The sequence below is a fragment of the Poecilia latipinna genome, unplaced genomic scaffold (assembly GCF_001443285.1).
Source record: "Poecilia latipinna isolate Pla-1442-1.1 unplaced genomic scaffold, P_latipinna-1.0 Scaffold835, whole genome shotgun sequence".
NCBI lineage: Eukaryota > Metazoa > Chordata > Actinopteri > Cyprinodontiformes > Poeciliidae > Poecilia > Poecilia latipinna.
The window spans coordinates 145,871-163,629 of NW_015113451.1; the positions used below are offsets into that span (position 1 = coordinate 145,871).

The 17,759-nt window shown below is 40.4% G+C and overlaps 1 protein-coding gene across 2 annotated transcripts in view; it reads right to left on the reverse strand.

Moving 5' to 3' along the window:
• The window catches only part of LOC106956630 (receptor tyrosine-protein kinase erbB-4-like), a 137,627-nt gene that overhangs the window by 94,219 nt on the left and 25,649 nt on the right, over nucleotides 1-17,759 (reverse strand). For both annotated transcript variants that reach the window (XM_015047590.1, XM_015047589.1), the window contains exon 2: nucleotides 12,159-12,345. In XM_015047590.1, the coding sequence (XP_014903076.1) occupies nucleotides 12,159-12,345 (187 nt within the window). The remainder of the gene's footprint in view (nucleotides 1-12,158; nucleotides 12,346-17,759) is intronic.

Consider the following 17,759-nt stretch of genomic DNA (forward strand, 5'->3'; position numbering starts at 1 on the left):
TTGGCCCATTGCTCCTTTTTTTGTTATATTCTAAAAAGAAAAAAAGAGAAAAACTGTGATAGAGAATAAATATGTATATATTTATTCAGGGGATTCGACATTTATGAAACTAATATGGACTGTGTGAGTTAAGATCTTCCAAGGACTTTACAGAAGAAGTCAGTTCTCTGCTGTGATTGGACGGCTTACTAACCAGCAGAAGATGACGTTCGTTATCTAAATGTAACAAAGTGAGCTAAATGTAAAGAGAAGTTCCCCAACGGATCATGTTTGTACGAGATCTCCGCTCGTTTCCGTCCATCTGTATGTTCTCGGACACAGACCTGTCAGACGGCGTGACAGAAGGCGGTGAACTGTGTGGGGGGAACGAAACAAATGGCCTTCATTTTCTTTGAGTGCAGACCCTCTTCAGGGAGCGTGACACGAGCGCAGCAAATCCGCAATTCTGGTAAAAATGGCGACTCGCATGAGAGCGAGAGCGAGGCGGCGGGAGCCGGAAGCGCCGACGTGTTCAGGAAAATTATGTTCAAATTCCAACTACCTGGGGGAAAAATTAGAAATGAAAACGTTTACAGAGGCGCAAAACTGCAAAACTAGATTTTTGGTGAAAAATACGAAATTTCTGCTCTTAAGAGAATGTTTAGCCAGATGGATAAAAAAAATTTAGACTCTTTTTTTCTCCGATTGATGTAAGCTAAATTAGTTTTAAACATTTAATGATTCCATATTTCTTTCTTCAATGCTGTTATTTATTTCAACAAAAGGTGAATCTATATTTTCTTAAATGCTAAGTGATTTCCCTAACATTTAGGTTTTCTGTCAGATGTAATTCAGTGTTTTTCTTTGGTGAGTAATTCCACAGCTTTGAATTATTTCATAATATAATTTTCATCATTTTGTCCTTCAACATATTTTTTCCCCTCAAAATTATATGATGCTTATCCTCAGTGCTTGGTGATTCTGATTGAGCGCTTAAGCTATGTTTTAAAATAAAGTCCAGCTATTTCCTTAAAATGTAACCAACTTAAAGTATTGATTATATATATTTTTGCCAGAGGTTATAAAATTAAAAATAACTTTTTTATGGAGAAACATTTTAACACAGATGTGATATGCAAGCTCCTAAAAACAGTTCAAAATTAAATGAAAGTTTTGTATTTCCTTTACAAAGAAAACTCCTGACTCTTCTGTAAAACAAGCACCAGTCCCCGAGGTGGCCCTCCTTTTCCCCCCAGCGCCTCAAAGTGTGTTTACATTAAAGTGGGCTGTTGAGAAAGAGGCTACATAAGTGAAAACGACTTCCCAAATTCTATGAATAAGTGTTTCGCCTCCCACCTGCAGCCGAGTCGGCCGGATAAACGGCTGCTGATTGCGAAGATCATGCAAGCAGAAAACAGGAGCCGGTTCGCCGTCAGGCAGGTGGAGGAGAGACGCTGTGCTGTTGTAGTGACCAAAATGAAATCAAGCTCCTAAAGGTGCGAGTTAGGAAGTTAAGAGGGAAAGGTCGGGTGCACTGTATTAGTCACATGCCTAAAAAGCTGCCAAAGTTGTTTGTGCTCCGTTTTATAAACGATACAATTTTTCCAAGTGAGATCCTCTGACTTCAGAGGAACCGCCTCTGCACCATGCAGGCGGAGGCGGCTCTCCCGAGTCCCGTTTCCCCTCTTCTCCATTATTAGCCCTGCCAGCCAAGGAGATATTACGGCGGGTGACGAATGGGTGAGGGGCGACAGAGCGGGGGAGGTCCAACCCCGTCTCTCTGACTTAGCCCCGCCCTCCAGAAGCCGGCCGCCGCGGCCCTTCAGATAACCATAATCGGGTTTTAAAGCCCCCAGATTAAATTTAGCAGTCTGGACTGATATTGTTTTGCAGTGAATCCTGATGAAAAATGCTTCACCTTAGGAGATTATGGATGCTGCGTAGGTGGGAGGGTGGAGATAGCACCCCCCTCCCCCACCACCACCTTAAAGCTTCAATGGACGCTAAATGAATCCCTGCCACCTCCATCTGAATACTGCTTGATGAGCAGCCATGTTTACAAAAGAACTGGGTGTCACTCTACCTTTAGTGATGAGAGGTTGAGGAGGGGGGTATTTCTTTAATTATTATTATTATTTTTTAGGGGTGACACAAAATGCAATCACGGCAAACCAGAAGCCGGTAAATTCAATAAGAGGCAAATGAAAATGGAGCTGGAGACACGGCGCATTTAAAGGGCCGGATGGGCTCCAGTCCTAATAGGTCCTCTTCTGTCACCGCTTCCTGCATTCAGATGAAGTCGAGGCAGAGGCCGTCCAATCAGCACGGGGAAACAAAAGAGGGGAGGAGGGTGAGGATCCTAATAAAGGTTAAATGTCAGATCAAAGTTCTTGATCACTGCTGTCTGTTACTTCAGTCAATTCATACATAAATATGTTGAAAACATTGACTACTTAGATTTCCTCTGATTACCGGCGCAGTCATCAACACTGTGAAATAACTCCAGGGGTTTGAAGAGGTTTTCACTTTTCCTCGTCCAGGATCCAGCTTCAAAATCCAGATGACAAAGTCAGAAATCAGTAATAAAAAATATAAGTTTTGTTTTTTGAGGTTTTTACCCCATTTTTTTATAGCTCCCTCTGACCCCTGGGTCAAGCAACTCACTCATCAAATAAATTGCCACTCTCGTTGCTCAACAACCCTCCGAGAAATTGCTGCGCCGTTTTTTTTTTTTTTTTTTGCAACGGCAGTGACAGGCTGTTTTACAGTGGAGTTACCCCCGACAAGCCGGGGTCCGCTCGGAGATTGAGCTGGAAATTGTGTTTGGGTACAATTGTTCAAGATTGCGACATCAAACTGAAATTTAAAGGGCACCGCGAACGAGCCATGGGGGAGCCGTGACGGCGGGGAGAAAACTGCTGAGCCGCCGGCCTCAGAACTTGAAATGTAGCTCTTATTATGTGCTTGCACGCAGAAAGAAAGTTTCCTGTGTGTGTTTTGCCGTCTGTGGATCAGAAACATGCACACACTTCTGCCCTGACACGGATTTTGTAATTCAAGCTAAACCATATTCCATGTTTTTACCCTGCAGAATGGTGAGCAAGTGCTGAAACAGACCTAACCCCTCTGCATTAAAATTGACACTTACAATGGGCTAAATGGGCAATTTGTCATTCTCTGGCAAAGAGCTGCTGCACTCATCCCTCCGCTTGGATAATTTGGAGTACACAGACGCGCGCGCACACACCAACAAACCAACTCGGAACGATAAATTGCCTCCATCTGGCTCTACAGAATATTTAACATGACTTTTGATGAGTTTTTCCCCAACAAGAATTCATGTCTTTTTATTTTGGCCATCTCTGGTTTATGACTTCTCCAGATGTGCAGCATACATTATTATTCATCAGTGATAGAGACTGGACGTGCCTGATTAGTGTTTGGAGAGGCAGACGGGCTCGGAGAACCCAAAGACATCATCAATGTGCGTCGGAGTCAAAGTGTCCGGAGACCCTGGAGGACAACTCTTTTTTCACCCGGACCCTAAATCATGCAAATGGGAGGCAATGTCAGAGCGTGGACACCTCCGAGAGCAGAACGATCAGCCGGTCTCAATGTAATTACTGTCAAATGGACACTTCCGGTCATCAGAAGGCCTGGTCTCAAGCACTGTTTACTGAAGGACAAAGTCAACTTTTGACCCTGGTAGTTTAATGAACATAAATGGACCAAAGTGGTTTTTATTTATACTTTACTTTGTTTAATTGAGGGCTGCACAGTGACACAGTTGGTAGAGTTGTTGCCTTGCAGCAAGAAGGTTCTGGGTTCAATTCCCGGCCTGGGGTCTTTCTGCATGGAGTTTGCATGTTCTCCCTGTGCATGGTGGGTTCTTTCCAGGTAATTGGGCTTCCTCCCACAGTTCAAAAACATGACTGTCAGCTGAATTGGTCTCTCCAAATTCTCTCTAGGTGTGAGTGTGTGTGACTGGTTGCTTGTCCCGTCTGTCTCTGTGTTGCCCTGCGACAGACTGGTGACCTGACCAGGGTGACCTCACCTCTCGTGCGGAACATTACCTGGAGATAGGCACCAGCACCTCCCGACCCCACTAAGGGACAAGGGTGAAAGAAGATGGATGGATTTTTTAATTGGTCAAAATATCTCTCAAATGGAAGTAAATAAAAACTTTTTAGAGCAAACTGTTTAAGAACTGCAGCATACAGATGTCCATAAATACCAGTAGGAGGTTTCCACATGTTAACCATAGGTTTGCTAAAGGTTATTGGAACCTTTGGCTAGAACGGAATTTTTAAATACTGGGGCATCATTGGGCCATTCATGAGCCAAATCAACTCAGAACTGATTCACCAAACACAAAAATCAACCTTCTGCTTTGACCATCATGGCCTTAAACTAAAATTCCATAAAATCAGGTTCTTCCTTTGGGACTGTCATAAAGCAAAGGTTAAATAAAAGAGGGAAGCACCTTATACTCTGTGTGCATTTGTGTGCATGGAACAGAGTCTGCTTTCAAGAGAAGGAAGTGGACTAAAACGCCTGGCATTGTGGGTAATTGCAACCAAAACAAAGGCACAAGTTTAATGCTAGCAGGAGAAACTGCTCAAAAGAGAAACTCCACAACCGCTATAACCTGATGCTACTCTATTTTAGCTTGCATTTAGTTTATGGTTGCGCTCAGTGTCTTCGTCAGAGGTTTTCGTGTAGTTTCCTTCAGTGGTTCTTGGTGCAGCGCCCTCACAGACGAGGAGGGGAACGGGTTGCTTAAGTGTGTGGTTGGTTTGACTCGGTGCCATAGCAGCTGAAAATGGAACAAATGCTGCAGTTTTGGTCTCTAACTGACCAAAACCAGATTATCAGGTGGGAAAACAGCTTTAGATCAAAGTTTTCAAGAAGGAAATGCTTCTGGCAAATATTTTTTTTGTCTTTAGCCAAAAAAATGGTCAGCAGATTCACATCTGTTGAACCCCAGTAGTCCATACTCTGTAGGGCTACATTTTGTCATCAAGGTTAGTGGAGAGTGCTTGCACCTGAGCGATGACTCATTCTCCAGCCAAAGAGTATTGAATCCCAAAGTTTTGAGAAATGATCCGGAAGGCTGAGTTTATAGGTGATATTAGACAATTTATTGGAGCAAAAGTCAGAGTTGCTAACTAAGGTGATGTAAGGTGCGGAGTCGGTTCACTCAGCCGGAGTCGAGTAACCTTAACGTCCAGGATCATCGTAGAGGGCGGCGGACATATTGCCCTCAGAGGACTGCTTCCGATCCATTAGAGATCATTTATTCCTCCTTCCATGAGTGTTACGGCCCCTAATGGAGACAAACCAGGGGCCCCTTGGCTCTCCCTGTCAATGGACTTAAAAGACTCCCGCCGCAGCACAACAATAAGCCTGAGCACAAGCGTTGCATGACAATGACTGCTTGGTTGCAGAAATCAAGCCAAAGGTGAAGCTTTGCATTCTCCTGAGCATGAATACTAACGAAAGATAATTTGGTACGACTGGTCTTCAGTCTGAGTAGTGATTAGTCTTCTCCATCAAGAACATTTAAAGGTTCTCGTATTGGAACTGTCTACATCCAGTCGACATAACATAGTCGTCTCAAGAAGCTGCGGCAAAGACGATTTACACCAACTTGGTGTAAAAGTTCATATCATTGAGACGTCTGTGCAGATTTATGGGATGCGTTACATCACACCGAACTGGAGCTGTATTTTTGTTTTCAAAAAGGAATGTTGGTACTTTGGTGTTTCGCCCCTCCAAAAAGGAACTGGAAGAGATGAAAGAAAAAAAGAAAAAGAAAAAAGAGCAAAACTTTATTTCACAAGCAGACTGAAGGGCTCTCTTGCTTTGCAGATTCACAACTGCAGCATTTCCTAGGATGGCAAAGCAGCGTTTGAAGCTGGGAGATATGTTTTAATCATCTGGTGCCTTAATGATGACACTGGATTCATTATTAATGGGCCCCAACTCTCTTCTCTCTCCCTCTTTCCTCTAACGGTCCAGATCGAGAGTGCGTATTAGCATTAGCCGCTTTTGCTCTATTTGATCTTCCTGTAATTACACCACTTTCTGGAGATCACACCACAGGCTTTATGTTAAGTAAAGAGGCAATGGAGGGAGAATTTTTTGCCTAAACAAACTCCAAACGCAATTACGGCGGCTGCTTTTGCTCCTCCATGTTCTTCCATCAGGAAAGGCTGCGTGATTTCTGAAAGCATCTGGCGAAACGCGTAAAGAAGTGATTAGTGAAGGTCCAGCGCTTGACTGCCAATCTGTGCAACAGCTGCACTTTCACTTCATGGCTTCACTACTTGGCTGAAATTTGACATGAATTTAGATAAAACTGCTAAGTCGCTCAATTAAAACCTTTACTCAAGAAAAAAAAATATTACAGAGCAGATCCCATCTTTGATGTGAAAACTCAAGGACTGTTGTGTTCCTCAGACATCGGCGTTGCATAATGTGCTTATCATGCATAATGTGTGATGCACCAAGATCGAACGATAATGAGAAGAAAAACTGAGAAAAAGACCAGAAAATAAAAAGTTTTGGACGATGTAAAACCTTCACAACCGCTAAACCAGTTTCAGCTTCATACTCCAACAAAGGGTTTGGGTTAGACAGAACAGTTTGATCTATAAGAAAACATGAAGGCCAAAAAGAGAACAGAGAAAAGTTTGTAAGAAAAGAAATGTAAATAAAGATCACAACTTCTGATTTTTTTTTTCTTTTTTTTCCTTTTTTTGATATGAGTAAGCTTGAATTATTTGTGGAAGACCTGGAGGAATGTAGTGCCAACATATTTGACATTCCCCAACATACAGCTTTAACATAACACACAAGAACACACCTTCCATATCTGGGCTTCCACTGCCTTGGAGCCCTTTCAATGAGTCGTCCTTTTATTTCTTGTTTGGTCTCTTCCAGCGTTAGACTCTGGCTCAGAAATCAAATGCCTCAAAATCTGCCTGTTATCAGAGATTACATAGCTTCATAAACTGAGGTATTTTTCTTGCTCGATACATGTGGTATAGATGGAGAAGCAGCATTCAGCTTCTACGCACCGCAAATCTGGAATGAACTTCAGAAACAATGAGATCCTTTAAATCTAGATTTAGGTTCACCTGTTTAGAGCGACTTTTGAAACATAATCAACATTCTGATGTGGAACGACAAAACTTGAAAAACTTTATCGTTTCAATTGTTGACTTTATTTTTGTGTTTTTATGATGTAAAGCACTTTGAACTGCCTTGTTGCTGAAACGTGAAATACAAATTTGATTGATTGATTGATTGATTGATTGATTGATTGATTGACCCTGCTGATTTTTGTGCCCAGGTTTTACTTTTGGAGCAGACAGACATTGGATATTTTAAAGAATTTGGGATTTTTGTCCACTTTTTCATTTGCTACACTTTGTGCCACAGTATGATACTTCCACCTCCCCGCTTGACACCTAGTACATTGATTATTTGGTAACACTTTGACGGGGTAACACTGTCATAAATGTGATGTAACACCTGACATGAAGATAATGGAGTCTTCATGAATTTTACGACTGCTGTCATGAAGTGTTATTCTGTAAATAACGACACTTTTAATGCAAGGTTGCATTAAAAGTCCATTAAAATGATCAACTTTGCATTGAAAGTGTCATTATTTCATTTTTAAATTTGCAGCTCTCTTCTGCGTAAGTTCAATTTTTTTCCTTTCATAACAGAAAAAAAAGTTTGTGTTCCTCATTTATGCTCAATTTGTTTTTGAAATGAGGGAAATTCTGAGATTTTTCTGTTGACTGGGCAGAAGCGTGTGACCCGCGGAATCAATAGCCATGCTCTCGCAAATGAAGATGCACATGGGGTTAATTATAACGAGGCCTATTAATCAATTTATCTCAGCGGCAACTGCTGTTGGTAATTTGGCCTAAATACCTGCGAAATGCCCACACAAATGCTGCAATTAGTGCGACACGATTAGCTTCCAATCGGGGGAGGAAGCCGCAGCCCCGGTGAGCCTCAGTGGAAGCAATTTACATGAAAGAACAGAGAAATGATAAAGGAGGGGAAGGGAGGACAGCTACCTGGGTTCTGGACGTAGGACTATGGGAGCATATCTACCAGAGAATTTGGTTTATATCCATATGGATGGAAAAAAGGACAATTAAACAAAAAAGTGTCAGGAACAGGATCAGAGCGTTTCAAACACAGCACTTCATCAGTTCTGATGGCTTTTAAGATCCAATGGTTATTACTCCTGCTGCTGCTCAACGTGGGGTAATTAGCTCCGTGGTAACGCGCTAAAGTGTGTACACAGTTCATATGGCTGCAGCTGCGTCAGAGTTCAAGCTGAACAAGCTGCTGGTTTGACGCCTGCACAGCTGTCTGCAGACTGACTGCAGCACAACTCAACTCAAATCCATCAGCGAAGGATTTCACAGCCCAGAGTCTGCAGGACGGAGCAGCTGGAACTTCTCATGGATTCGTACAAGTCATCAAGTTAACTGGATCCTCATTAACATTCCGGAAGGAACAAGATGATCTGCTGGAGTAAGAGAGAAAAACATGGCAGCCCAGGAGAGTTAGAGGGACCAGTGCTGACCCAGAAGCTTTACTGGTTCTGCTTTAACTGCAGCACTGGACTGGGATAAAGCCTGGGGATCTGAGGAAGGCGGAGCGCCGGAAACGTATGCAGCTGTGGAAACGCATTCAGGCTCTGAATGCGTCTTTAACATCTGAACTGGCAACCAGAAATAAACACACTGCAAAGAAACAAAATCTCACCAAGTATTTTCATCTAGTTCCTAAGGTAAATATCTTAGTACACTTCTAATAAGACAAAACTAACTTACATGTTTTCAGCAAGATATAGGAGATTGCTTTAAGTTAATTTCTTAATATTGATGAGAAAGTACTAGTTATATTGGAAGATTATTTCACTAATAACATGGGGAAAATATTCTGTTATTAGTGAAATAATCTGTTAATGGAACTGGCATTTTTTTTAAATCAAAACTAAGAAATTGTTGCCTTAAAACCAGCTCCAGTTTCTTGGTGGATAGTTACTTATTTCAATGGCACTAAGATATTCCTACTAGAAATGAGAGAAAAATACTTGCTAAGGCTTTGTGTTGCGTTTTTTCAGTGCAGTGCTGATGCTAATCTTACACATCCACTGAACTGCTGAGCGAAACGCGTCTCCTGCCGGTTTACTTTGAGAGTCCTTGAGGTTGGTAAAAATAAAGGAAAACCTAATTTATTTGCAAAAAGCAGCATTTTCCTGCTTCTTTTGTGTTATTTGTGGAGCAGAACTTGTGAGTCATCCAGGGATGAAGGTGCATTTAGGCTTTCCTTCCCTGGTTGGGGCTGTCAAACAGGTGCCCCCCTCCCAACCCGCCCCCCGCTGCTGTACCGGCGCCGGATGTCAACACGCCCTTACAGCTCTCAGGAGTGCCTTATCACGGAATTCAGACTCCATAAAACGCTGCTTATCACAATAAATCTGGGGCCTAATATGGATCACTGTTTGCTCCCCGACCATCAATCTCTAAAGCGGTGCTGCAAAGTCAATACGACATGGGCCTGCAGTAAATTCCTGCTGGGAAACTTTTTCTGCACCGATAGCTGTTCTCTTCCATGTGGCAGCTAGCTTTGAATAGAAACATGCAGCAATGTGTTTGTTTGTTGTTGTTTTTTTAAATCATGACAAATACAGTTGAGTGCCTCAGTGTGTGCCGATGAACAGGAAGTGGCCGTTTCTGACGCATTCCTCTTTGTTCTTTGGCGACAGTTCTGAGGACGGACGTGTTGGACGGGATTCTTACTCCCTGGCCGCGCTAATGTGCACCAAAGCTTTTCGGTTTCAATTCATCCTGGAAGCTCAACAATGAATGTGGTGAGGGGTTTTCCTTTTTTTTTTTGTAGTTTTTTTCCCAGCCATCAAGACATCCAACACATTTCCTCCAAAATCCCCCCACCTTTCTCTAAGGATTGTCAGCAAGCAGGAAAAAAACCCCCAAAATAAACTATGTCCCGTTTGTTGGATTCCTTCGATTACAAGATGGAGGAAAACTGGAGGAAGCAAATAGAAGCAGATGCTCAGACAATGTGGATCCCAAACTATTTCCTTTAGTAAGGAGGACAAGTTTCCATTTTGTCATCTGGTTCCAGATTTACAGCTTTTTGCATAATAAGAATTAAATAAAGAATAAAAATTAAATGAAAAAGTAAAATCAATGAATACATATATAAATAAATAAATGTATTGTATTCATTTCATTTTACTTTTTATTGAAAAAAGTTATATATATATATATAACATATATATAAATAATATATAACTAAAATACATAAATAAGTAAAAAAATTATCAATAACCTATGCAAATAAATAAATAAAACAAAAAATACAGAAATATAGTTAATAAACACAGAATAAATAAACATCTGATGGATATTATATCATAATAAAATGTGTATACATACATACAATGCATAAGATTTAAAACTTTCAGATAACCATTTAACTGTCACATCAAAACACTTACATGCAAAAGTCAATAGGTCCATGAAAACACTAGTGTCGTCATGGCAATTAAGGGGTTAAACTAATTGATTCATCAGTTAATTTTATGTTCAGATAAATTGAGATGTTACAGTGTTTCCAAGTGCTGATCTGTGTGTAATTCTGCAGCTGTTTCTTACAGTGCAAATCATATAAATCCAGTATAAATCAACTTTTGCTGCTTTTTCTGAACTCAACCGAGGAGAACGTCAAACTCTTTTAAACGTACGAAGTGAAGACAGGAAGACGGTGAAGCAGGGCAATTATTTTGAAGGATCTACCATGAGGCAGCTTCCTGTTCCAGACATAACCACCGTTAAATGTTCCTTTAACAAATGGCTGCTGTTTAGCGTCGCGCTCCCGCATGGCCCAAACAAAGCCCAACACAGCAGCTGTTATGTAAAACATCGATGCAACCTGCCTCCAAAGCCTTTTTTCTTCTGACAGGGGAAAAAAAAAAAATCAAGTTGAGGGGAAAATCTCTCATTATTTAGCCCAACATTCCTAATTCAGCAGCTTATTTACAAAGTTCCACTTCTGTGACTTACAGCTTTTAAAGCCGCAATAAATCTGCTTGTGTGTGTGTGTGGGAGGGGGAAAAAAAAGAAAAAAAAAAATGATTCAAACCGGCATTTTTTTAGAGCAGAAAATGTGCTGGAAGCACAAATTAAAAAAGAGCCCATAATTCATTGTGAGGGGGAGTTTAAACGGCTAAATATTACATTTACTGCCTCTGATTTATCGCAAAGACGATCAAATCCATTTGATTCGTTCGGCCGCTCAGGCTTTGGAGAAGTTTCTTTTTTTTGTTTTTTTTTGTTTTAGTTCTCACTTCAGATAGGATTTCAAACACACACTTTCTTCACCAGATCCGAGAGGAGGGAGGGAGGAAGGAAGGAAAGAAGGACAATAGAAATATATGAAAGGAAAAGAAAAGGAAAAAAATTTAACAAGAAGAAATAAAAAAAGGAGAGAAGTAAGGATAGAAAATCGAAGGAAAGAAAGTGATTGAAGACATCAGGGAGGTGAGCAAGGAAGGAAGGACATGACAGAGGGAAGAAGGGAAAGAAAAAAGAAAAGACACATGGAAGAAAGGCAGGAGTCAAGAAGGAAAGAAAAGCAAAAGGAGAGGAAGAAGGAAGTGTAAAGCATTGGAATAAAGGAAGAACAAAAAGGACAGAAAAATGGAAGAAGGAAATAAAATGTGAAGAACATAAGGAGGAAAGGAAGATTAAAGGACAAATGGAAGAATGGAAGAATTTAAGAAAGAGACAAAGGAGAGAAGAAAGGGAGGATATGGAATAAAAAACTGAAAGGATGAAGGGTTTGAATGAAGGAATGACACTGTGGAGGCAAAAACAGGAAGCAGAGAGGAGGAAGGAAGGAGAGCATGTTTGGACAGAAGGAAGAAAAGATGTGAGGAAAAGAAGTAAGAGCAGAATGAAGAGAGAACGGAAAGACATGACAGAGGAATGAAGGACAATGGAACTGCAATGAAGAATGGAAACACTAACATCTCTATTTTTCTTTACACCTTGCAGCTACTGATTTCACACTCTCTTCCAGATGTTTCTGTGCAGTCAGACCGCGGCCCGTCTTACCCGTCAGGTTGCGTAGGCCCAGCTGCCTCAAGCCGTAGAAGCCGTCCCGCCTGTAGTTGAGGAAGATGGCCAGAGCGTAGCGGCTCTCGTACAGCTTGGTGCCTCGGATGATCCGTAGGTTCTCCAGCGGCAGGTACTCGAACTGATTCAGTGCCACCAACACGTAGCCTGTCACTTCTCTTATGGACTGCATGGAATAGGAAAGAACAGGTAAAGGAATTAAACATGAAGATAACCCAAAAGGAGAGAACAGAAACCTGTAAAAGCAGAGTGGAGAAAGCTTCAAGTGACAAGAAGGTCAACATGCTACAACGCTAGCTATGCTAACCCAAAGGACTAATCATAAACATGCTGCTAATGCTAATGCCAAAATGCTATACCAACATGGTGTTTAGAGGACGCTAATGCTAAGTGCTAAAGCACTAAATTCAACCATGTTAAAATAATTCCTGTATATGATTTTTTCTTTAACACCCCTTGTTGTTTGTTAATGTGAGTTTATTCTTCCTCATTTGTTTACTTGTCGTTTGCCAGCCATTTGTTCAATAAAGTTTAGTGAAAAACAAAAAGAAGAATGTAGGAAGAGGAAATGGAACTGCTACATTTATAGCTTTTCAAAAGAAGAGCATCTATCTATCTGAATTATTCTTAGCAATTGACTTCAACTTGAACTGAAAGTTTACAAAGCAGCAAAGTAAATTAGCGCTTTAGAATTGATCCAGAAAAATAAATTAGGGGGAAGGGTAAGACTTTATTTGAAGGGGGTTGAATAAGACTGACATGACACTTTCATAAACATGACATAACACCTGTCATAAACACCTGTCATGAACATGAATAAGCCTTCATGAATATTTATGACTGTTGTCATAAAGCGTCATTCGGTAAATTATGACACTTTTAATACAAAGTTGACATTATTCAAAATGTCTTTGTTATGACAACTTGACATTAACCAAGAAATCATTACTGATATAAATTTGTTTTAAAAGTATTACTGATTAGGTAACTTTATGTTATTAAAGGTAAAGTTTAAACAGTTGAAAAGTTTGCCTGTTTCGATGCAAAATACATAGGAGTGAACGATGCTTAAGTTTTTTAAACAATGCTCAATACAGAGAACTTCTCACTTTTAACTAAGTTTTGGCTGCAGCTTTCTGATTCATTACCTGTGAGGTGCCTCTGCATTCCTTTCATTTCCTGTCTTCAAATTTGCATTTTAAAATGTCAAGCTTATGAAATATTTGGATGTTGAGAGAAAAATGACAGAAATGTCACCTCAGTCACTGCCTGTTTAAACTTCCACAGCCTGAGTTCCTCCGTTGTTTTTAAAGAGAATCTCTAATAACTACTGAAAACATCTACTTCACATTAAAAGTCCATGTGGTTTACTTAGCTTTTATTTTATTCATGTTGAGCAAAAGAAAAAAAGCCAGGAAAATTATTTGGCTTTAATTCAAGTTGAAGTAATCGGTCTTAACAGATTGGAAGACCTCGACCATCTGCCTCTTCGTGTAGCAACTGACCTTCTCAGAAGTCACTATAAAAATCAAGCTGATTATCTCTGTATTTTGGACTTGATGAGGCAAATTAATTCAGCTGCAGAGTCAGCCTGAAGGACCGGGAGCAAAATGAGCGAGCGCTTTGGATTTTTTAAGATATCCTCATTTGAATTCTCAAGAAGAGTGGTAGTACTCAACCTTGGGTCACCACTAAATAAACGCAATGAATAAATGTAAAAAAAAAAAAAAAAAAAAGAGAAACTTATTGGTCAACTGTGCACAGAATTTTGACGCCGTTTGGCTTGAAGCTCTTTCATTATTCATATACAACATAAAAACAGCCAGAATTAGCTACCCTGATCAAGAAACAAGCATTGAAATTGCTCAAAAAGCAGCCTGATTTTTGTTCAGTCTTTGACATTGCTGGTAAATGGATGATAAACACATTGAAGCAAACAGTACAATACAACCGTGACTCCAAAAAGCACCTTTTACCTCTGTTTTCTCAACCATTTCTTCATTTTTATTAATTGCCGAGTGAGTTTTTTATATTTTCTTTTCATCTTTGAGTTGGTCAGATGTAGGACACAAAACTGGCATTGAACTCAATGGTTTCAAGAAGTCAAAGTAAAATGTTCCTTTAAGTTAATTACGTTAATTTAAGTTAGTTAGATTTGTAACTTTTGAGTTAATTGAACACAAACAAGTAATTTGTCATCACAAAACCAAATTAAATAAGTGAGATAAGTGAGTAAATAAGTCCATAAAATGAACTAAAGACAAAAACACTTTTTAAGAGTATATTGAACATCCACGTGAGGGAATGTGAATTAAACATTTTGATAAATTTACTTGCAAACAATACTGAAAGATGTAGCTGAAATAGACACTTTTCATTATGCAAAGAAACGTCAAGGTCCTTTGAAGGTTTCTTCAGCGGTCCTGATGTGTTTCTTTGACTTGGAGAAGATTTAGGTGATTCCCTTCAGAAGAAGGTGTGAGGATGTGGATTTCTGTGTGTGTTTTTGGTTAATTTAGCCTAAAAAGAGAGAGAGAGAGATGTTATTTCATCCATATAAAACTAATGTGAGAAGGTGGGTTGTATTGTCACAATGTATTCCAAGTAAATTTTTTTATTTTCTAGACGCCACCACTAACTGAATCATTACAAGTTCTGTTCTCCAGGAGTCTGGAATGCATTCCTGTTTCTTGGTTCAAGTGGTCATTCTGGTCTCATCATGTGGACATCTAGAGTGAGACGTTTCTGTTCAGCATGAGTTGATAATCCAAGTAAAGATTTCAGGAGCTCTTGTTCTTATTCATATGGATGAACTGAGATCTGTACTGGTCTTTCAAGGTCAAGAAGCTTTTTATTTACTTATTGAGCTCTTTCTTTTTTTTCTTGTAAGCAGTTAGTTTTCAAACTAGCTCCCTCTTAAAGAGGCTTACTCTACTTTAAAGGTATCTCGACGTAAGTCAATTCCTTTGTCATTTGTTTTTGGAAACAGCTGGATGTGGAGTTGGAAGTTTTTTAGTCATCTGGTAAGAATACCTTCAGTATGCCCAGTAGGAACCAGAGCTACTGAGAGGATAAACTCAGTTCAAGCTGCTTCAGCTGTTATGCCTTCAACACGTCTGGGAGAAAAGTAAGGAGTAGAATCAGTGGAAGTGTTTTGGGCACTCGTAAGGACACTTTCCTGGTTGCCTCCTTAGGGGGATGTTTCATAGATTATCCTGCGTTAGGAGACCTTGGGAGAAATTGGGGACCCACTAGAAAGATTAAATGTCACACCTGGTTTAGAAACAACTCAAAATCCCTCAAGATTAATTAGTGGGGGTAGCTTGCCTCTGGAAATCTCCACTTAAGCTGTGACCCCTATGTCGTGTGCTTTGGAGTGGCTTGGGGCAGTGTCAGGTGAAGTGGTTTGGGTGTCTGGTAGAAATCCCGTTTGGATGCCTTCCTAGGGAGGAGGTTTGACAAGAGTCACTAGAAAGAGGCCTTGGGGTAATTCCTGGACTCACATGAAAGATTTAATGTCACAGATATCTTAAGACCCAGATGACTTGGAGGAGGGAACTGTGGTCTGGGGATCTCGGCTTCAGCTCTCATCTCCACAGTCTGGCAATAACCAATGGATATATTCATTCTCCAGAGGACATAAAGTCAAGTCAGTCCTTAATGACCGTTCAAGTCCTATTTTATGTGAATTTCAAACATCCTATGACAGGGTAGGAAGGGAAAAAAAGGTCCTCAAGACTTCTCTTAATGACCAGAGACAGGCCAGTAATGATGTCGATGATTGGTTGGGAGGGAAGGAGTGAATGAGTAATGTGGGGTTTGATTGGCTGCTGACCCCTGGGGTACATTATTGGAGACTGACAGCATGTGGGGGGGCTATATTCTGGGATAATAGCAGGTAGCTGAGATTAGCTTCCATGTTGAGTGCCAAGCAAACACCAGCGCACACCTGCCAACTTGGCCTATTGAAATACAAACACAATAGGAAGGAAACATTCAGCGGAGGTGCTTATTAGCAAGATTACAATGTGTCAATCATTGGGAAAGAGAAAGAGCGACATAATAAAAGAGCAGTAGAATCCATTTCATCGGAGGCTTTGATTAGCATACTTATTGGGAAAATGATTTCCATTGTGGGGCCTGTCATAAACCCTTTGGTAAAATCATCTTCTGTCATATATGTTTCACGAGTTTCATTTGTTTGCAGAACTCACTGCAACTAATGCCATCTTGTGATTCAGCCTCTAAAAACAAAGTACATAGAAAAGGTATTTTTTGCTCCCTCTGGAGAATCGTCTTGAAGTGCCTTCATTGGTCGAAAGTCCTGCTGTTTCATCACTCCGACCCATCCGTAACCCGATGTTTACTGCCGAGTCCCGGTGCGCTTAGCGATCATCGGCTGAACCGTGACCCCCCCGCCCCCCAGGTGTGTGTGGAGGAGGCGTCATGACTGCGCCGCAGCTCGACCCAGCTGTGGGCCCGCACTCGGCTGCTGGCAGACGCCACAGTGCCTCCACTGTTGCCCCCTTCTCCTTTCCAGCCTCCGGGACCTGCTGGCAAAAATCCAACACCAAAAAAAAAAAAAAAAAAAAAAAAAGTTTCCCTGTTTCTTAGCAACCGCAGGAAAGCCTTTCCAGCAGTAGCGGCGAGGGAAGAGTGTAGCAAGCGAGAGGAGAAAAACAGATTTTGAAAGGATATTTTGTTGTAATTTATATAATTAAATTAAAGGATTACCCTGCCTTTCCTCGTTCTTTTCACTTTGACACTATTTAATTTCCTTTGGTTGCAGTATTTTTCTTTTTTTTTTTTTTTTTCCTGAAAGCTTTCTTGATCAATATTTATCTGCATTCCTCTGTGAGACAAGGAGGAGTGAGGTCCGGAGGGAAGTAAACACAAGCACCTGCGTTTTCCCCTCCTGCCACATCAACCCAGCTCTGTTTCAGAGGCAAAAACTCAAAAAGCAAAGGGCCTGTAAGCTGCTCACTGCGGTCCGCTGGGTCAGGTGCTCAAATTTAACAAGATGCGGATGGAAGCTGAAGCTATTACAAATGTGTTCTCTCTCTCAAAAAAACAAAACAAAAAACAAACAAACAAAAAAAAACAATAGATCCAGCAAGGCGAGTGTTAGGGCTAATTTGTACCAACAAGGTGCACAACAAACATCCTCCACACCATTTTATAATTCTCTGAGACAAAAATTTTTGCTGGTGCATTAGAGTTGAAAAACCAACTGATATCCGAAGTGATATTTTTGATTAAAGTATGAAATTCAGATGTAAGCCCTATCTGTAGACACCTTTATGTTAGGAAATTCTACATCCAATCACAAGACAGATATACATTTGAATTGTCCATATTGATTAGGAAAATATGAACAGTGTCATAAACCACAGCAAATAGACATGTTAAAGTGCTAATGCTAACATTGATCAAAACTAATAATGAAAACAAAATATTGAGCATAATACTTTGAAATTTATCAGTTGACATCTTGCCTCAGTAAAAGGCAAATTAGTAATTTCCATTAACTATATATGGAAATTATATAGTTAATATATAATTAACTATATATAGTTAATT